Source organism: Echeneis naucrates, chromosome 6 (assembly GCF_900963305.1).
Source record: "Echeneis naucrates chromosome 6, fEcheNa1.1, whole genome shotgun sequence".
Lineage (NCBI taxonomy): Eukaryota > Metazoa > Chordata > Actinopteri > Carangiformes > Echeneidae > Echeneis > Echeneis naucrates.
Window position 1 is genome coordinate 4,796,320 of NC_042516.1, and position 22,990 is coordinate 4,819,309.

The 22,990-nt window shown below is 39.8% G+C and overlaps 1 protein-coding gene across 1 annotated transcript; it reads left to right on the plus strand.

Moving 5' to 3' along the window:
- The first annotated feature begins 953 nt into the window (after positions 1 to 953).
- Positions 954 to 22,887, plus strand: LOC115044499 (uncharacterized). The gene is made up of 11 exons (XM_029503547.1): positions 954 to 1,087; positions 1,716 to 1,878; positions 2,088 to 2,159; positions 2,252 to 2,328; positions 2,980 to 3,080; positions 4,556 to 4,672; positions 5,720 to 5,794; positions 18,474 to 18,612; positions 20,841 to 20,923; positions 21,052 to 21,148; positions 21,259 to 22,887. Exons 1-11 carry the CDS (start codon positions 1,028 to 1,030, stop codon positions 21,424 to 21,426), a joined length of 1,152 nt encoding a protein of 383 aa, XP_029359407.1. The 5' UTR covers positions 954 to 1,027; the 3' UTR covers positions 21,427 to 22,887.
- The last annotated feature ends 103 nt before the right edge of the window (positions 22,888 to 22,990 follow it).

Consider the following 22,990-nt stretch of genomic DNA (forward strand, 5'->3'; position numbering starts at 1 on the left):
CTGACATTCATCATTTTGGTCCAGCCAGGCTTTTTAATTACTGTAATGAATTCCCGACATGGCACCAGTCACCAGTCACCTGCTGTCTAGGTTTATTGTTGAGCATCGTCACCAATCAATGGAAAATTATTAAGATGGCCTGAAATTGTTCTCTCTTTTAATGGCCAATGTGTTTGTGATGTCATGAATAGCTTGAACCTCATCCTAGAACCTTTTGCCTCGAACATTGAGTTTGTCTGGTGTCTAAATTGTGCACAATGATTACAATTTACGGCAAGTACTGTTTGTGGAAGTCAATGTGAATGATACTTAAAACCATCAGTAAGGGTATAAAAGTCCCCGAATGAGGCAAAGCAGCAGTCTTTGGTGTGTTGTGCATGTATGATTTCATAAAATAAGCAATATGCATATATTTCTTGTCTTAGAAGCAGATGCCCTGCCTGGCATAAGTGCATTGTTGTACATTATGAGAGTTAGTAAGGCTCTTTTAAGAGGAGCAGATACAATCACACTCCCATTTTCTGATGATCCTCGTATATTTAGCTTCATCAAGATGCTGTTTCCATTTCCATATGGAACTGCATCTTAACATTTGTGAAGTCACAGATCTCCAGTTTGTATTAGAGTGAATGCATGAGATAATTAAATGAAGTCTAATGAGGAATAAAGGATTTGTTCATGGTATACAGTGACCCCTGCAGCTCAATAGATTTACTGCTAATTTACTGGAGGCATGTAGCAGAGAAAATAAAATAAAAACAAATCAAAACATGTACATTTTGGCATTATAACTTTATATTATTATTATTATATTATTATTATTTTAAACAAACAATTTCTGACTTTTAAAGAACTGAATTTCACATTCAATGGGGGAGGTACAGACAGCTAATTCGCGTAAGAGAAAGGTTGTCTTCTTTCGGCTTCTGTAGCTCCACCAGGAAGTCACAACAACTCAATCCATCCCATTCATTCTGCACAGTTAACGTATGAAGTATTGCATTGTTGATAGTTACTTTCTTTCAAAATGCGTCGGAGGACGGAGGTTCAAGCGTCAAACAATGAACCCGTGAATGCTAATAAGAAGGTGAAGTAACGTTAGCGCTTGCCAGCCGCTCCAACGTTTCACGTAGAGCGTTAAACTGGGTCTGACGGCGTCCTCCACATTTATGCAGACGGAAGAACTGCCAAAATTACCTGTAAAAACCGCGTTTTAAATTGCTTGATACTTTTCTACCGCTTATCCACCTCCAATTTGATCACCATTCGAACAAATCGTTAGCATTATTTCATTAATTCAGCATACATCCAGGATAATGACATAACATGTCATAGCTAAAACAATGTTGTGTTACCACGTTTGACACATACTTAAATCCACAGTGGTTACCCCTGGCGCTCTTAGTTAGTTTTTATTATAATGGATTATTGCTGGATTGAATTACAACTGAAAGTGATGAATGGTAACACAGAAATTAGATAAATGCATATATGGGTACATACATCACTGTTTATGTGTAATTTCTTTTTTTTTTATTTTTAAATTTATCATTTAACCTCATGAAAAGTTTCGTTTGACTCTGGCTGTTTATTTGGGTATGTTGGTTGCCATGCTGCAGAGTGATTTTGTGATTCAGATGCCTTGGTGATGCCTTATAAATGCAGAGTTCTTAATACATGAGTTAATACTGCTCTTTCTTCTCTATATGAACTAGGATCCAGATCAAAGACCTAACAGCCAGGCAGCAGCTAAGGGCAGAGTGTCTTACTGTTCTGTGCTCATAAACATTGGAAAGTGTTTACTTTTAATCATCATCATCCCACCATTCCTCAACTATGCATCGCTTCAGAGAGAAGGACAGATGTTGTTGCCCAAAGGTTATTTTCTCTAATTTCAACAGTTATTTTACTTAAAATTTAGGTGAATATTAACTTACAAACCAGAATTCATATATTTATTTTGCATGTTATTTTAAACAGCCTCTGCTAGGAGTTTGGTAGAAGGTTTATGAAAGTCTTGTAGCCAAGTGAGAAATCTGCAGTGAAACATTCTTTGTTTCTATTCTCTTCTGTCCTATCATGTTCAGATGGCCAGATTGTTGATGTTAGTTTGGGTCAAAAGATGCATCTTTTATGTAAAGGACGAGGAAAACCTGTTGGTAAAACCATTTTCTTTGACTCAGCCAAGAATAATTTCATCTTTTTGTGTCTTTTCACTGTGCTCAGTCTAACCAGTGTTTTTCTTGTTCAGTCATATTGGATGCACCGACTGGAATGTCCTCAGACATTTGGTTTCACGTCCAAGAAAGTGTGGCCACATTCACAAAGGTAATACATTTATGGAAGTACTGTGTGGTGTGTTGGATGTTGGTATTTGGAAACTATTTGCTAAATTATTATGACTTCTCAGTGCTCACTACCAGCTCATTAGAACTGAAATGAATGTCTCAGGATGACCCACATTCCTATAACACACTGAGGGTGAGTTACCATGGCAGATATTTGTTTGACCAAGAAACTCTAAGATAAGGAACTTCTGTGAAAGTGCCACTTCATGCTGCAATTTTATTTGCTACAAGGGCCATGTAAGGACAGACAATGCAGTGGCTTTGCCACATCGTCTCTGCTCAACAAAGGCTCAACACAGCAGAAAGTTGGGGCCTGCCCCATGTTGTTTGTCTGAAATGTGACCCTAATGAGGTCACTGGCTTGTCAGGGAGGGGCCTAGATCTGTCTGAACAATTGCAACACAACAACAGTTACAGAAACAGACTTGCTGAGTCTATGCCTACATAATCTATCAATAGGGGACATAATATACATTTTTCAATGTTACATAGCATTTAATTTAATGCATTTAATATAGGGTAATAATAGCGTAAAGGGGGGTCATGCACATGCAATACATGATGCTATTTAAAAAAACAACAACAAAAAAAAAAACCCATCTAAATGCAGACTGTTTGTCACACTGTTCAGGTTTGCACCTATGACAGAATGGGACTGGGCTTCAGCAGACGGCTGATGCAGAATGAAACCACGGGAACTGAGAAAGTTTGGGGGATGTCAACAACTGGACGGTGAGGATGCTATGTCATTTCAAATCAAATCTCATTTATTTGTATAGTGCCAAATCATAACAAAGAAAAAAAAATAACATCAAGGCACTTTCCATATAGAGCAGGTCTAGACCCAACAGATCCCCCGATGAGCAAGCGCTTGGCAACATTGGCAAGGAAAAACTTCCTTGAGGCAGAAACCTCAGGCAGAACCAGGCTCGGGGGGGGGCAGCCATCTGTCTCGACCGGTTAGGTTGTGTTGTAAATGAATCTGGATCCGATAGTGCTGATTGTTTGCAAACCACTTTGGAACATTTCTTCCTGTAGAGCAGGCCTGCGTCAATGGCATAGCTTCTGTTTCTATGGTGACCTATGGTATGGCTTATGTGAGTTTCAGGAAACTGTAAGTTGAGGCTATAAGAGATAACAGTGGTTTGAGGCTGCTGAAGAGGGTCAAGAATGGTTTTTGCCCAAGTACTTGCACTTGTCTGTTCATTGTTGAGTTTGAGTTGGCCACAAAAGCTCATTATGTACTCCAAAAGATCGTTTTCTCTGACCTAGAGTCTTTAACCCAATTATATTTAGTTTACAAAGCTCTAGAATTGAGAATAACTCCACACTTGAATTTCAGAAGCTTGACTCAACAATTTTGCAGTTTTGCATGAATATTTTAATCAACAGAAGCACATGTGCAAGATGCACCCTTATATGTTGTCTTTTCCTGCTAAGCACACCACTGCTCTGCCCTGCAGCACACTGCCATAGGATTGGCCTGTAATCTTCCCTGCCATGACATGCTAACCTGTTTTAGAGTTTTAAATCTGCCTAAGGGATGAGTACAGTAGGTGTGGATCGCCCACAGTCAGCAGTCTAGTTTACCTTGGCATCTGGCCCATAAAGCACCCATTTGAGATGGAAGTAATCAATTTCTCAAGGAGTTTGATGACTGTCTATTCTTAAGCTTTGTAAATCTGTTCTTTTCAGTGTGACCACACTGTTTTGATATATTAGCACAACAAATCCAGGACGACAGATGGCTCTCAGGGAGGAGCTGGTGCATCTCATGTATAGATGAAGCTCTCTCTAATCATACAAGTTTGCTGGTGATTGCTTGTCCTGTGTTGTTTTGCGATGGATTGGTGCCAGCAGTTCACTCCCTTATGCTGTTGTTTGGGTTTCAGCAGTACTGTTTATTTTGGTGCCTGGAAAGTGATTAAATTGAAAACTAAAAACTAAGAATATTGTTTACTTCCAACCTCTACTCACTCCTTTTTAGGTCATGTTTGCATCTGAATAATTTCTCTTCAGGGGTTTTAAATAAATCAGTTTATGAGCAGACCGCAGATTAATAAGATTAATGATGGCCTGTCGTAGTCATCTTTCATGTTAGGACTCTTAATCCCACCTATTTGAATAAATAAATATCCTGGCCCAGTTTACAGAGTGCCCCGGTTTTAATGTGGAGACAGATGAGTGTTATTGTTGTTGTCTTCCAGGATGGTGGATGATCTGCACCGACTCCTACAGGCTGCTGGGATAGCCAAGCCCTTCATCCTGGTGGGGTCTGAGCTTGGTGCGCTTAATGGCAGATTCTACAGCCACATTCATGATGTGTAAGTGTAGTACAAATTAAATAAATTTACATAGAATGAAGTTTCTTAAGTTCCCTTTGAAGAACCATAATGATGTTATTTTGACTTGGGCATAGAGCCATTAAAATAGTGGCATCCTATGAAAAACATGAATATTGGCCATGGGTTGAACTGAAAGACAGTATTGGGGACATCATGGGAAATGTCGGAGAATGCTTTTGGAGCCTGACCCATGGGATGAGATTAAGCCAACTGATTTATTTTTCACTAATATTTTTTTACCTTTGAACCATCCCTACCAAATTTCATAAAACGATTCATAGCATATTTGAAAAAATATAGTTTAATAATATAAATGTCAACAAATTAAGTGTTTAAGTGTCATTAAAGGACTAAGACAGAGAATGCGTTAGTGACCTCTATACCCTGTGCATGTCTAAACATAGAGAGTGAGTAAATTACAGTGTGTGTGTTTTAATGACAGTGGTGGTTTGCACATATGGTAATTAAACTGCTTTATTGTTGGTCTTGGTCTGTACACTGGATTATTTAAGAATAATATATATAGAATATAAGGAGAACAGCTCTACCAATCTTTTGATTAAAATCTGCAGATGACTACATTTAAAGCAACTTTGTAGCATCTGGAATTAAATACCTCTCAAATTTAAACTTAACAAATTATAGTTCAATGTCCATTCCCATCATCCCTCATGACTCAGCCTTTGCAGGAACAACACAGTGATTAATGTGACAAGTAGGTAGCGACAGGAATGAAACATTTAGTATTTCATCAGGCATGATGTTGCTACTATTAGGGGAGAAAATATTTTGTAGCGGTGAGTGGATGACATCTCTCCATATGGAAATATTGTCCTTGGAGAGGATGTACATTTGGTTAATTGTCTGTGGGGATAGAGGACGAACAAAATCTACTGGCGAACGGATAGGATTGCACCATCCATCTCACACTCATTAAGGCCCAGATCAAAAGGTTAAAGTGGACAAGGATGGTCAATGATACTTACCTCATCTGAGTGTATTTGTCTATGTCCTCATTGTCCGCAGGCAAGTCTCAGACCTGGTGCTGATCGATCCCATCCCAGAGGATGTCTTTGAGGAAGACCTCTGGAATGAGTACTGGTGAGTGTATAGGGGATACAGCAGCATAAGAATGGCATAGGTGGGGAGAAAAGATAGCAGAGGATTAGAGAAAAGAACTGAGAAGATGGAAAGATGCTGAAGAAGCAAACCCTAGAAAGGAAAAAAGTGAAAACTTCAAGGGGAGAGAGGCCTGGGAAAAGAGGAGTGGAGGAAGGAGGGTGATAAAGAGCTCTGAGGGGCTGAGAGGAACAGATAAAAAGCAAGGGGCAGTGAAGAGGTGAAGAAATAAGAAAATGAATGAAGAAAAAAAAGAGGATTGGGACAAGTACACTAGCATGTTTCTCAAGTTAAGCTCCAAACTTTTCCCTTATAGGCTTTCATGATGAGAATAGCTGGTTATCTTTGCTGGGTGGGGCTCATTAGCATGATTAATTGGAGGCCTAAGAAACTCATTAGCTGTAGCTGATCACATTATTTCAGCATAAAACAGATGAGGGATGGGTGAGGGTTGTGGTGGTTGTTGGGATTGACTGACAGACTGTTAACACACTGCTTTAATCCTCCAGGCAAGATATATGTCAACTGATAGTCATTGTCGGCATATATCTCATTATGTGTTAATTATCATAAAGAGGCAAATGGTTGTTATTAATGATAATCCACAGTGTAGAGAAAGAATGGTGGTAGAAGTTAATAGTGTCAATTCTACGCCACCACATCATACTGTTTACAAGTAAACATGTCAAATGTAATCATTAATACTGTAGGTATTTCACTTCAGATTAGACTACAGTTAAGTAGTGGTACTTTTTACAAACCGCCCTAAAGTCTTAGTTGTAGGCGACTGCCCAGCAGCAGTGGCAACATCATGTGGAAATCTATGGAGGTTTAAGTTGTCAGTTACAAGGCAGATCAAAAAGTTGTTTCTTGCTTAAAACACAAGAGGCTGCTCTTGTAAAACAACAGTTGCTGTCATTTTGAATTGGGATTTACATTTTTGATGTAGATAACTACGCAAGCAATATTGGACAAAAAATATGCGTGGAAACAAAAATAAATTAATCCAGCCATCCAATAGAAAACAAGATTACACATTAACATAGTGTTTTTGATAGGAGATAGATAGATAGATATAACTTTATTGATCCCTAAGGGGAAATTCACCTAGTCAGGAGCTCATCAAAATAAAAATACAAATATAAAAAACTAAAAACAAAACATTATCCTCCAGCAGGAGGAATTGAACATTCTAATAGCTGTGGGAACAAAGGATCTCCTGAACCTCACCATTCTACAGTACAACGAGAGGAGCCAACTGCTCTTCTGTCGCGCAAGGAGGCTCAGGATGTTTAGTCTGTATCCTGGAGAACTTTACATGGACCTTCAGCAGTTGCTTTGGGTGGAATTTTACACAAGTATTGTTATGATATGACTGTATTCTCTTGGTACATAGTATGGTTTCATACCGACTGCCAATAATTCAATATCTGGACAGCACATTTTCTCCTTGACAGTAATATGCGAAGGATTACGCCAGTTCTGATTCCACTAGCTTTAGTGTCTCTGTCCTTCTGTATGAGGGTGAAGCCAGGTAGTTCCACACAGGAATCAGAGATGTTTGACATTTAAGTTATGGGAAACCTTAATAGCACCTCATTCTGACAACTCTGAACCCCTTAAATCTTCTGTTAAGGACTCTTATGAGGAATCCTGTTGCTTCAAAACCATCCTTTGTAGGGCCTCTAATGACGTTTTTACCAGCTAACATCTACAGATAGTCTGCATGTTTTAGCTTTTAGGGGATTTATTTATCATTTATTTATTGCGACCACCAAAGAGATTAATTTTGAGTTAGTAGGTGTCTTTTTTTTTTAAGCAGGATTACACCAAAATTACTGAATTAATTTGCACCAAACTTGTTTTTGGGACAGGGCATTGGCCACATTCAATTGTGGTGCAGCCTCACAGTGCCACTGGCATGACTATTTACATTCCTTCCCTTTACATTTGGGCAGCACGGTGGCATAGTGGTTAGTTCTGTTGCCCGCAGCAAGAAGGCCACGGGTTTGATTCCCAGGCCTGGGACCTCTCTGTGCAGAGTTTGAATGTTCTCCCTGTGCCTGTGTGGGTTTCCTTCAGTGCTCCGATTTCTTCCTACCATCTAAAGACATCATATTTGGGTTAACTAGTGGCTCAAAATTGAGGAAACTGAGTGTGAGTGGTTGTTGGTCTCTGTCTGCCTCTGTGTGTTGGCCCTGTGATGGACTGACAGCCTGTCCAAAGTGACCCTGCCCTCACCCAATGTGAGTGACAGAAGATGAATGAATAATTACATTTGGGAATTGTTTTTAACCATTTGCATCATTTTGGTTTTTAACAAAGGCTACGAATTATGAAGACAGTCACGTTGAGGAATGTTTGGTCATGGTGGCGGTATTTGTTGTGCCATCGTTCCTTACACAAACACACATTATGAAGTGAAATTCCAAATTGTCTGCAGTGCATCCTGTTTGTTTTAATGACCTTTGATGTGTCTGCACTTGATGGAGCTCAGCCTGCAGTAAAATGAATCGCACACAGTTGACCATGTTTGCATAAAGTCCTGCGAATCACAGTACACTTAAGTACAAAAACAAAGCCATGTTGTCGTAGAAACCTTCTGCACACCTCTACTCTAACGTTGTGTAGTTAAACGAATGCTGCAAAAACACTTGAAAAACTTGTGATCTTGATAATTCAAAAATGGAGCCCTGGCTCACCAGGACTCTTCTTTGACTTCAACTCATTATATTTGGAGAAAACCAGACACTCCTCATCATCTGACTAATAATAGTTTAGCATGGTGGTACCAGGTAGGGTACTGAGACAGTTCATGCAACCTGTGACCAGTGCAGCAGTTCATAGCTAAGTATAACTATGTCAAGTCGCCTTCAATTTCCCCACTGAAGCTCAGATTCAAACCACTTACAACATCTATCAGTGACCTGAGGGCAGCAGTTGAGATATTTGCCACCCTGATGGAGTTAAGAGGAGCTAACAAGAATATTAGGATAAACTGCCCCACTCCCTCTGAGCAAATCTTGTGGAGACTTACCCAGGAAGATTTCAGGCTGTAACAGGCTGTCATAGGGGCTACTGCCGAATTGGGGACCTAAACACTTTTATTATAACATTTTATGTGCCAAAACATCTTCTCATTTAGTCTCTATATGTGATAGTATAAATGGTAGAAAATGGCAACTTTAGGCATTTAAAATTACATCTAATGCACAAAGTACATTTACTTGATATATATCTGTGGTCACTGTAATTAGTTTTAAAGTAATACATACTTTTTTTTTTGTTATCCAAGAATTATTTACAATTTGTAAAAAAAAAGTACTTAGCATAAAAAAAAGTGTTCAACTACAATTGGCCTCTCATTGAACATTGAGGAACTCCAGAAAGGAGTGTTTGAATTGTGATTTATCATTTTCAATGTTCCCGGTCTGGGGCCTTTCTGTGCGGAGTTTGCATGTTCTCCCTGTACCTGCGTGGGTTTCCTCCTCCAAAGACATCATGTTTGGGTTAACCGGTGACTCTAAATTGACTGAAGGTCTGAGTGTGGATGTGAGTGGTTGTTTGTCTCTGTTTGTCTTTGTGTACTGGCCCTGTGATGGACTGACGACCTGTTCAGGGTGCACCCCGCCCCTCGCCCAATGTGAGCTGGCATTGGCTCCAGCAGCCCCGTAACCCGTAAACAAAAAGCGGTAGAAGATGGACGGGTGGATGGATTTTCAATGTTGTACAACCCCTCTAATAATATGCAGAGCCAGTAATAATAGGCCAAGTCCAACCAAAGCCCGTGAACTAGTTCTACTTCCTAAGAAGTGTTTGATACCGTGTTGATTTAGCATCAAGGCTTGTCTGAGCCCTGATGAGACTGATAAAGTAAAGCTATTTAATTTTTAGATGTGACTTCATGACTGAGTGTAACTGTAGTCCATCCACCAATCGTATCTCACAGCTTACATAAGCATGAGTCAAGTTAGATAAGAAATGGATCCCTGAAAATGGCCTAATTTGTTCGTGACTCAAAGTGGAACAGTGCCATATATCAGGGGTATGTGTCCAATTATCCTCTGATTAATAGTCATTCATTTTACTGAGTACATGACAGTGCAGCCACAATCCAATTACTCTGTGCAGAAGCAATGGAGAAATTGAATGAACCAGAGTCTTGCATTTATTCAGTAAAAACAATTTCATCACTGGTTTCTAATTTCCATAGGGGAGTAAAAATAGAAACAGGAGTGTAGTATACAGTATGAAGATACGAGATCTGCCTCAACATCACAGCACCACAGCATATTGGTGCTATTATCATTCTCAGTATGCATTACTTCTTTTTGTATTTTGCATGGAGATGTGCATTTCTTTCTTAAATAGGAGTTTATTAGCTGTTGGAGGTCTGGTAGTATTGGTACACAAGATAAGTTGTGCAGAAGGCATCAGGGCTGCACCTGAGTAGGACTGAGAGGAGACTGTATCAGCCTTGCACTGGAGGGACTGGAGGATTTACACATCAAAGACCTGCTCATTAACAGAGGCTTGCTCCCAAAATTAGTTCTGTTACATCCTACAAAATGATTCACCATCATGTCCAGAGAATGGCTGTGTGTGTGCATGTGTGCGTGCGTGCGTGCATGTGTATGTGTGTATGGGCTTGTGCACAGGCATTCACTTGTATGGAATTGCAGGAAGGGGTCAACTTTCTTATTTGGGATTTTCTTCTGTAGACGTGGCAGCTTGTGTCTCATATCCTTGCAGGCATAGATAATGCTTCCTGATAAAAAACCAAGCAGTGGGTCTAATATCAGAGATTAAGTCGCAGCATTACATCTGGAAAAATTGCATTCAGAACGAGAGCCAGTGGTTTGAGTCACTTCGTGCTGTCACTCACTTCAGCAGAACAAGAGAGAGAAGCTCTTCATCACCAAATTGCAGACCACAATATTCTCTTCACTTTGTCCCTGGCCTTATGCATGAGGACATTGTCATATTGAAACAGGTAAGGGCTTCCCTAATCTGTTAATGCAAAATTGGAAACACACAACATTATTGTATACTGCCACATTAAGATTCCCCTCAGCTAGGTTTCATTGGGATGTTAGTCTGATTAAATTGGGCTGACCTGCAGCAGTTTTGAACAGGTTTTTACTGAGTCTCTGTAGCAGTGGAGAGTTGTGCTGCGTGCCATGTCTCTTTGGGTACCTGGGGGGGACCATGGCTGGTATGGGATGGTCTTTACCAATCAAACAAATGGAATCCACACTAAACTGAGTATTTATTCCAATATGTCTTACCGATCTCTTTCAGGCATGTAGCAGCTTTATGAAGTGAATGTGGATCCAAACTAGACATTTCATCCTCCTTTCATCCCCAGGGACCTTTGTTACATGTCTTTCCTCATGGCACTTGCAGCCTTAAGAAACTTCACCAAAAGATATGGACTGTGGATTAGTTTTGGAAAATCACGTTGTCTTTTTATAGTGCATGTCCCAATGGAAAAGCATTTGCATTGTGCCAGCACTACTTGGCTGCGTTTGGTTGTGAGTATCCACACCCATTGAAGAACAGTATTGGGGACTTGAAAACCTCATGTCTGCATACTTTCGTCTACCATGTGCAGTATTCATAAACATAATCAAACTCTAGAATCAAACTAACACCACTGATGAGAGATTTAATTTGAACTGAAATGCCATAAAAGACTCAAATAAATTGATAATTTGTTCAGTTTATGCTTAAAAGAAAAAACTTAGCCGTGTGTGTGTGTCTCCTGTCTTTTTGCAGCCAAGATAGTGCATGAACTAATTTACCCCATGGGGAATATATTTGCTCAGAGAGCAGAAACAGTGGGGAATGCTCTCGTCTAATGGGATGGTCCTTACAATTTAATGAATGCCGATTGATTGGCAAACTCTCCTTTTTAATGTACCATTACTGTGTTTAGTGCAACTCAGTCCTCACAGGAGCATCACTTGAAAGTCTTCTCATCCCTTCCCTCTGCATCTCACTTCTTTTAAGCCTCATCCCTCGGTAGCTTTTTTTTTTTTGTGATTAATTTGAATATTTGGGACTCTGAGCTTGTAGTCAGGGTGTATTCTTAGGTGTATCTCATATAAATCAACTTCCTGTGTGAGTGTGATTACATGATACATAGAAGTGGCTGCTGCGGGGACATGTGAGGTAATGACTTTCTCAGTGTGGGCCAAACATCTGTGACTGCAGGCCTGGATGGAAGCCTGATTGAGTTATGAGTCCCAAAATGAAAATGGGGTTTTCTGTCCCATTCATCATCCTACCTGTCATTAATATGCTCAACATGGCCTGATCACAAACACACACATGGTCCTGATGACACAGGCATTTATACTGGTGCTTTCTGTATGTAAGCTGAGCCCACACAGCTTGCTGCAGTGTTTAGTCGATAGTCATGTTATGTGGCTCACCTGGAGCCTGCTCTGTGTGACAGGTAGCGTATGAATGTCGCTTTGACTGACGGCCATTCAGAGTCACACAACTGCTGCATGTGGCTTGATTTATCAGCCAGACAGGGTTTAATACCAGGAACAAAAAGTGTTCCTATCCTTCCCCACAGCACTTTTGACAGAGAGCAGACACTTTTCTCCTATTTTCTTAAACTCAGATGCTGCACTCATTAACTTAATACTTGACATTACGTAATCTCTGAGCATTTGCTTGCTCTCTCTGTTTCCTCTGCTATCATTGGTAAACAATAACAGCCTGTGATGACACATCCAGTCTCCCTCTCAGAGCCCATTTGCTTTCACTGTGAGCTGCGTCCAATAAGCCAGTGGAGCAAAGCTCATCTCTAAACCCCTCAGGGAATCCTTGGCTGAGATTGGCAGCAATCACCCAGCCATGGGCTGATGGAAAAATGAAGGAATAAAGAGAGAGAGAAAAAGAGAAAAAGTTAGGACAGTGTGAGATAAAATGAAGCAGTATGAGTGAATGCAGCCTGACAAAAGCACGATGCACACTGTTGATGAACATTACGTGGGAAAGAAATCCCTGTCTGCTCTTGGTGCTTAAGGAAAATTTAAGTAGAGCTGGCTCCAATAGTAAGTGATTCATTATTCCTCAAATCTGGTTCTGGCATTCTGTGTGTTCGCCTCAACCCTCAGTACTCTCCTGACTCAGCATCCACAGTCTCCAAGATTATTTGAGAATGTCAATTAATTGTAATTAGAACCACTGTAAGCGTAACTATTACTGCTATGCTCCACTAATGGGAAAGGCTGCCACGGCCCCTGTGTATTTACCTCAGTGTAATCTATAATATTGATGCAGGGAGGAAGTGTTGGATGTGGCAAGAAGTTCAGCACTCAGCCTGAGCAGGCTGTGGTACAAGAGTGCCACCTTGTGTCTCTACTCGGTACATTTTGATTTCAATTGTCCTTAGATTGGGACAATTTTTAGGGCTTCTCTTTTTCCTGTTACAAATTATTTTGTCAGTACTTTGAAAGTTAAAAGTGTACATTTATTACAACTGATCGTAGAGTCTAGTTCAATCTTTCCATTTCATATTTTTTTCAGTATTTCACATATGTCTATGTGAAACACAAGTAAGCCCAGTTAGGCTAGACAAGGTAATTTAAATCATATGGTAGTCACATAATACCAGATGAGTATAGCGGCATTGTGGAAACTATGCCAATGACTTAAAGGGGTTCATTATTTTCATATTGTCAGCCAGAGACGTTTCATAAAGATGGTTGACATATCCACTTCTTTTCAATGTACAAACATAAAGCCAAAATATCATGGATAATGAGGCTTCCAGCTCATGACTCCACTGTCTGCAATGTAACGATAGACTGGTGCGGCCACAGTATCAAGGTCCCATCTACACACCTGCCTTACCCAATCGTGAGTAATGAGAATGTTTTTTTGTCATTTTCTACTTTATTTTTTACTTTTCTACAGTTACTCAAGAAAATTCAATTAAAGTGTGATGATCCAAAAAATCTAACAAAATAACATATACAGACATTACAATTTCACTAGACTAGTTGTAGAATAGTTAAAGGATAATTATACATTGTACTTGTCTCGATAGACTTTTTCATCTCGTTGTTATTTTAAGTTCCCATTGTGGAAAAAGGCTTAACAAAGACTACATCCCAAAGGCAAGAAAGACACAATCAATTCCAATTTGAAAATAGACACTGTTAGCAATTCAACACTGATTCAACACACTGAAAACCCATAATAATGATTACCAACCCCCCATACTAAAAAAAAAGCAAAACAAAGAACAAGAACAAACATGACCTGGGTATGCCTCACATGCCCATGATACGTGTTGACAGTAGAAATGCTCGGATTGATCGGATGTCGATCGGCCCATATTGGCAGAAAATAGATTGATTGGAGAATCCCAAAAGCGCAGATCAAAAAAGCTGATCACGTGATGTAAATTACTCGGGATTGCGATTTCCCCCCCCCGCATGTGCCATTGGCTGCAGGAGTTCTTTGATATGGAAGCTCTTCAAAGTAGCTGACAAAGACGGAAATGCAATGTATGTCATGATGAAATCCCTCGAGGTGGAAGGAACCAACATTTTAACACCACTAACCTCATTAGGCATCTTAGAACACGCCATTATACAACTGAATATATTTGCAGACTATGAGAAGCTAAACCAGCCGAAAGCAGCGTTAAGCTCATCCCCATCCCTCAATTAGCTGACCGTGAGTGAGACGTTTGAACGACGTGAACCACACAACAGGGATAGTAAGAGGTGGAAAGACGTCAAGGTTAGATTTATGCAATTAATTTGCCTCGACGAACAGCCTCTATCCATTGTGGAGGATACAGGGTTCCGTCGCCTGCTAACCTGTCTCGATCCACGGTATGACCCCCCAGGCAGGAAATACCTAACTGACGTGTGTCTCCCTCAGTTGTACTAAACAGTGTACACACACAAGATGTGGAAGATTCCCATTCCCCTGCCATTCTGTGATCGGGCCAAAAAATGCTGATCGGAGCATCTCTAGTTGAGAGATAACACAAAGCTAGTATTAGTCCACATGTAAAAGTTATAGCAACATTATATAGTTGTATATAGTTTATCTACAGCTGTTAAGTCAAGCCGTAGATAAATAAAAGTGTGCCTGCATTTCATTTTTATATCTTTCCTTTTTTACACATACATCAGTCTACATGATGACTGGAATCTCCACCAGCAGATTAAAAGTCAAAAGTAGTCCGTGGACCTAGGACCTAGGGCCATGGGAGGTTGAAGATGTCCTATGATGAAGGGTAGAAAACTGAAATCCTGCTGGATCAAAGCAAAATGCAATATAATACAGTTCATTGCAGTTCAATGTGAGTAGCTCACAGGATGACACGTCTCCTTAATATTTTTAATAAATGGCCTGTAGATCTTAAGAAACTTGGGACATTGGTACAGAGTATACTGACTGTATTGAAGGAGACAAGAGGGGAGGGGAATATGAATCCCACTGTCTCAGGATTACCCTATTTTCTATAATACCAAACATCAGGGGATGAGTCAAAGACAGTTTGTTGTGACAATGATTTTGCCGAATACCCATTTAAGCCATTTATAGCCTCATGCTATACATTACTGGATTACTGGACTATATTGTGTTGTGGTCTGTTAATTTCAGGTTTTTGATCCATCCTTGTCATTACAAATTTGGACTCTCTTGGAAATCTTTGATTGACTCAACAAAGATCAGAGTTCATTTGTGCACATATGGTCAATTTATCCTGCCAGTCTGAGAGTCCTCATTATGCAGCGGTCCACACCCATAGACTCTCATTTCTGTTACAGTGTAAAAATAAGTCCTTTGGCCTAATAGTTGAGCCTCATGTAATAGTCCATGTTTAAATGTTCTCTGCTCATTGTAATAGTTGGCAGAAGCTCGTGTAATAGTTCGTGTTTTGTGTGTGAGCAGGCTCTCAGGTAACAGAGGCCCTGCATATGAAATGAGATGGTAATGAGGAGGAGGAGGGGAGCCTTATCACTACAGGGCCAAATTCCGACAGTGAATTGCGCAGTTGTAACAAAAGTAACAGAGCGTCCATTCAGCCTGCACTAATCCAGATGGGAAAGTCAAACAGCAGAAAGTCCACGGCACAAACTCATTTCATCACTTTATTAATTTAGATATTGCCTCCTCGCTCCTGTGGGGAGAAAAAAAAAAGAGCCCCTCTGAAATGACCAACATCGGTGAGGCGTTTTGCTCTACATGGTTCCCCCACTTCGTCTCCTCCCGTTATCTGTTTAATTCATCCCGCCAATCTTGGCTGTCTTTACCCACTAAATTTCCCTTTGACACGCATGCCTTGCTTCGCATAATCCTCACTCCGGGGCAGAATTAAAAATGGAAAAAAGAGGAGGGAATAGGACAGGTGGCTGGAGAATCCTTGAAATAATGTTCAATGCCAGACCCAGGAATGATTTGTCCAGATTCAAACTTGGGGGGGGGGGGGGGGGGGCTGATAGGGAGAGTTCTTTTCCCCTTTATTTTTGGAATCAAGGGGTAAGAAAAGGGTGACAGGTGGAAAATGTGCACAGACTGAGAAGTCGCTCAAGAGTCAGGTCAAAGAGTCATTGCTTAATTGTGGTGCCAGAATAACTTCAGGGGAACACTGTGGCAAAGAAGATGAAAATGTCAAAATGTCGCTCTCTGGGGGACTGATTTGAAAAGTTTTCTCTATCTGCTGAAGATGGAAAATTAGAGCAGTTGACTTGTTTCTGTCCCCCTTCTGCCTGTATACATCATTGACCTGCAGTGTGCTATGCTGACACATTATTTCACACAGCCATTTGAACAACCAGCTTTGGCAGAACACAGCTTGAAGCTTTGTGTAGTAACACATCGCATCAAAAAAGGTTGAAATTGTATAATTTACAGATGAAAAGTGCTTGTTTATGATGAAAATTTGATATGTGAGCAGTATAATGGCACTGGAGGGGTGCTGTTGAAGTCTACCAGTTGTGAAATACAGTTTATACTGGAAAATACTACTGTTATTGTATAGATGGTGCTTTGAGCTATATATTTATACATGCACACACGCAGAACGCACACTCAGCTGTATTCTGTGCCAGAACACAGCTATATATATATATATATATATAGACTTCCTTACAGGGCTGGGGAGGGGTAGTTAGTGTTAACTGCTACGAACAGTTGAGGCTGATGGGAATGCTGCTAATTTACAGGTACCAGACAAATTAGACAAATTAAAACAATAGATGGAATCAATGAAACCAAGTGCAAAACATGGCAGTGGCGATGCTAGAGAGTACGTCGACGGGTCATTAGAGTCAGTAGGGTTTATACTCTGGGGACTATCAAAGTTTGTATCAAATCTTGTACCAGTGTAGCATGTCAAACCAGCAGCTGGGTAAAAGAAAGTGCCAAACAGTTTCTTTTTCTTTTTTCGGGTGATTGCAAGTTGAATATTTTGTCTTTGGCAATTGAGCTCTAGAATTATATGATTATAAATATGGCTATTTTGCTATTTTCTTTTATCTTATACACTAAACTGTTCACATTGAAGTACGTATTGGTTGCATCCCCGTTAACCTTACACTAAAAGGGTATTGTTCCTAGTTATTGATCAGGTTCAGGTTGCTTAATTATAGCTGAGAGAATCTGGTGGGACACGGAGGCACAGTGTTATGAGTCAGGAGTAAGACTAAAGCAGGGATGACTGCTGGTGCATAGGGTCTGATCTACACTGTGTTGGCTGCATGTAGGGGCAGGCTTTGCGGCACAGTGATGGCGGCAGCAGGCACGCGGCACTATTGATTGGGCTCCACAGGCTGAGACCGGCCAATTCAGAGCACCAGTGAGCCGAGACCGATTGGGCCTCCTGAGTTACAAAATCCCACAACTCCTCTTCTTTCGTGTGCCAAAAAAGAGTATTTCTCATTCCCCAGGCAAATGTTGTTGTCGAGAAAGTTTTAGAATTTGGGTTGAAACACACTCAGGGAAAGCAAATGTGTATGACTCTGCCTGAATGACTACTGTAATCATAAAAACACCCTTTGGCATGTTGTAGCAAAAAATACTTAAAAAACTTAACTCGACCATTTACAGTTTCATGATGTTTTGAGAGTAATGTATATTAAAGACAGTTAGAAAACTGATGATAGCAACTCACTGGCAACGATGGATTGTAGTTAAGAATTGATGTGTAATTTTTGATGTGAAGTGTTTTTGGTGCTCACACACTGGAAATTAAGTCAATTCTGCAGTTTACTACAGGTTTTTGGATGCAAGGTAAAACTCCTTCAGCCTCAGTGGTTGTTTTCAGTGAAAAAGCTCTGACAAACGGATGCAAAGTTGTGGGTCAAGGGACAAACGCCAGTGACTGAATGCTGAGCAAGGCGCATTTAGAAAGACAGGAGGCTAAATATTCTCATTGAGAGTAAGAGCTAATTGAGATAAACAATAAAGCTAATAGGAGAGAGGATGTTGAACCTATATTTATCAGCTTGACAGAAATTAACTTTAAATGTCAGTTATTTATTAAACAACTAGCTCTTACATGGTCAAAATATAAAGCAATGCATGCATTAAAAAGCAGATATTCAGACAGCCAAACTGAAGTCAGTCTCCTGCTAAAGTTTTATGGGTGTGTGTGTGTGTGTTCGTTCGTGTTCAGGTATGGTAAGCTGTTGCCATCATTCCAAGCCAGACAGTTTTCCGCAGCTACAGGGCTGAGCCGCATGCTGATTATCCTGGGGGTGATTGAACCGACTATCAAAGGCGAAAACGTCTCAGAGGAGGTCGTCCAACGCCAGGTCAGGCTAATGCACACACAAGCACACACAAGCACACACAGATTACAGTGAAGTGTGTCCTAAAGGATGTGAACTTGATTCTTTAAAAAAAAAAAAAAAAAAAAAAAAAAGTTACAGGAATTTTTTTTTTTTTTAGTTGTTTCAGATCAATTCAAGAATAATTCAGTGATGAAGGATAAATGTAGATTATCAACGTAGGAAGGTGCTATCATATCATGCGTGTTGAAATTCTTACAGTCAGAAGACTAAACTTGATAAGACAACTGGCCTTTCTCTAGCAATAATGAAATAATAAAGAACATTTTGTCAGGCATTTTAAATGTACGGCTCCCATTTTTCCTCTACAACCACAGGATGGTGCTAGTGCAAGAATAATCGCGTCTCTTCCTCCTCAGCAGAGATATGAGGGAATGATGATTGCAGGAGCATTTGTCTTCATATGGTCAGAGGCTGCGAATTTGCCATGATATGACACCAGACATAATTTTTGAATAAATGAAAATTTAACCTGAGGTTGACATGACGCTACAACTGCAGTGTATCTTTTGCTGCCTTCCATATTGTAAAACTCCGCCTTTTGACAGGTTATAGGTTTTGTGAGGGACAGGCTGTTAATACAAGCTTTTTGCTGTGTAATGCAGATGAGATTTCTTACTACAAAGGGGGGAGCGGGGGGTTTCTCAGTGCTCAGATCTGTTGTGAAACTTTAAAAAACAGTGATGAAGAGCAGCCAATCTATGAAGTAACATGGGGAAGTACTCTTAATAGACTGATACCTTATTTAAGTGTTGAAATTAACCTCTGTTCATGTAGGGCTCCTTAAGGACACAGGGAAACTAATTTTATATTCATTATCATATTTAAACTATTTAATTTCTCTTATTTTGTTTTGAATAGAGAAACATCACATGCTTTAGAGGCCCTCTGTGAACGCTTGGTGACATTTCTAACATCCATTCAGCACTAAATGTTTTTCCCGCAGCTGTCTTTGTGATGTGATTATGCCTGCTTGCATTAGATGAATGCACGCAGTTCGTTAAGATGCTTGGTCTCTGCTGCCAGCCACCCACGATTTGATGGCAGTAGTGATGAGGGACCTATTTCGGCTTTTCAAGTATTACAGTTGTTGCCAAGGAGATAAGGACATCATTGTGCTTGAATTCTCCAAGGACAGAGAAAGGTTCAGTAGACAGGATAGTGAAGGTTATAACGTACACACACACACACACACACACACACACACACACACACACACACACACACACACACACACAGAAACCCACAGACACACACAGGCAGACACATACTCAATAGAGCATGCAGTCCATTTCTCAAGGGCATGTTCTGTAACCACTGCTTAATTGAACTGGAGCAGAATTGTTTGCTGCTATGTTAACGGCACCAGCGCTGTTTGGTCTCATCACATGTGGGTGATAGATACAGTTAAAGGGGAAATCTGCTCAGTTTGAGGATTCGCATCTATTCCAGATGCGCGGTTAACTTTCCCTGCCCTGAGCGACAGAATCAGAGAACCAAGCCTGTAATTTCAGATGTGATATCGTGATGAGCTCTGCATGGAGCTTCTTTACTGAAAGAGCTAGCCACGGACTTCAATGCATTCACATTCACTTTCTGTATCAATTGCATTTTCCCATTCCTATCAAGTGATTTTGGAAATGTTAATTTTTGGACGGATTTAAGAGTTTAGAAAATTATATCTTTAAATATCCCAACACTTACACCCAATTTTCAAACTGTTGTGTCTGTATGGTTTTTAGATCTGAGGTGGTTTCAGACAAACAATGAAGTGCAGATTAGATAACTCTGCTCTGGTATTTTGGTGTACATGAAGTGCCAGCATGTGTGATATGGACAGGGAGCTGTGTGAGGTTGCTCTTAGTGAAGAATAGATTAATAAACATGCCTTCCAATAGACTCACTGAACAAATCTTTTATTGGAAATGGCCCAATAACTTCTAAGTTATTCTCTAGATTAGGTTGACAGTATATATTTAGCTCTAAGCAACCTTGTAGAGTGAGTCTCTGCTATTTAAAACTTCTAAAGGCAAAATATCAGAAGAAATAATAAGCAAACCATGTACATACAAGATGTTTTACTTGGAAGACACTTACCTTCAATGTTTCTGAAGGTTTACTTCAATGAATATATATTAGTTCCTTTTATTTTAGATGTAGTGACTGATTTTCTATATGTCTGTTTCTCATAGAAATACCTACTCAGTAACCCTGCACACCAAAGCAGCGCTGTTGATGAGCATTACTTTTTGAACGAAAGTGCAGCTCAAGTAAGGTATGGTAAATATCCTGAAAGTCCTTCTCTCCCATTCAACTAGTTTCATGTTGAAGTTAGTTTTCACAATAAAAAAAAATTACAAAGAAAAGGATGCATGTTTACCTTCTTTTTGTTGTTTTTCAAAGGGACATCACAAAGTTTAAGCCCTTGTCCAGCAGGGTTTCAGTGAGTGTGATCACTGGAGATTCCTTTGATGAGCAAATACCACAACACCTGAACCAGGTGGGGACGTTTCCTCTGGCCATCCCCTCAAAGTCTTGCACAGTGAATCAACAATACTCTAATATTTATTGTGGAAAATCCCATAGTAAACCATTCTTTTCCTACACCAGATGGTAGCCAAGCTTCAAAAGAAGTTTCTGGAGGAGTCCTACCCATCAGCCAATCACATTCACATAAAAGGAGCAGACAAGCGAATGATCTACAAGAAGCCATCTGCCATCAGCCAGCACCTGAGGAGGCTATTCAACCAACGACAATCCAAACAACAGAGCGAGTGACAAATACCCGAAATGTAACTGTACCCAAGAATTGGACAGAACGATAGTTGAATATGTTTTAAATATTCAACAAAATGTCCAATTTATCTTTTTACCTTTCCCTGCAGTGATGTGCAGAGATTCTCTGCATGGCTGATAAGGTTCATGAAGGAGTTAATTTGAGAACAGCTTTTTTGCACAGCTCTGCTTCATTGGATGCTTTTTAATTGAAGGTAACTGGAGGGTATTCATAGCGATGAAATATTTGCTGTCTTAGATTCAGAAAATCTTATCTTTCAAGTTGTTATTTCAGTCTCTTTACCTGATTGGTCAGTGCCAAAAATTTATACATTACTGCTTATCAATGTAAAAGGCCACACATGTCACTGCTCAACCTGATACTATTTTTTAATCTCATTCATTTCTGCTATAATATTCTGCCAGATTTTAGCCACAGGCAGAGGTACACTGAGTTCCCCTGTCTGTTGCATCAGCTACAGTCATTTGTTTCCTGCCTATAATTGAGTTACATCACAGTCAGTCATCGAGATCTATTTTAGGACTTATGCTGATTTGATTAATTTTATACATTGCAGATGAATGAGTCTGGTTGGCAAACCTAATTTTGCATTTTTTAAATAAATCTTTGTATACCTTTGTGTCTATTTTCGGCTGTGGCAATCATGAGTGCTTTTATTTATTCATGGATTGACAGTAATATGAAAGAAAGACCAGAAAGCATTGGTTTATCCTGAGGATTTAAGTTTAATTATGACACCACATCAAAATAAAAATTTCCAACAGATCTGGAATTTAATTCCATCCATATACATGCATAGCAACAACGTTTTAAGAAACATTTTTCTCCCATAATCAGGACATTGGAATGATCATTTTACATCAGTATCCCCACTGACCTCCCACCCATCTTGTTCTTCAGCAATAAACTTAATTCTTGTACAACTTCTTTTTTTCCCTATGGGGTTACAAATAATTATATGCACAGTCCCCATTTCATAATACTGCTTTCAGTAATGTTCCCCCATTTACAAAGTATTGCATTGAGAGCAAATTGCAAAAAGGGAGACCAAAGTATCATCAAACAGAAATACGAGTACTATACAAGAATGCCGCCATCCTCATGAAAACATCCACATCTGAGTTGAAGAAAAGAGACAGGGACAAACAGCCACATATGTATGCAAAGCCATGTGTATATGCCGAAATGTGAGATGCAGGGTTGTGCCTGGTTACACCTAAATGGTGATTTTTTAAGGCTAACAAGTCATTAGTAGCAATCTGCAAATGACATTTTGGGCATATACAGAAACTGGTACAGCAAATAAGAATACACAAGTGCCTCAGTAGCTATTTTTGTGTCTAAAATGCATCTCATTTTTGTATTGTCTATTGTTTCATTGAGCCTACATTACAGTGTAAACAATATGTGTGCTACACAAGAATGACTATACAATAACATTACAAACAACTCTGATATAAATTTCATTTTGAATTTAAATTAAGATCACTACTCCTATTAATACTGATTGTAAAATAAATTAATGTGAAAGTGGCACCAATATTA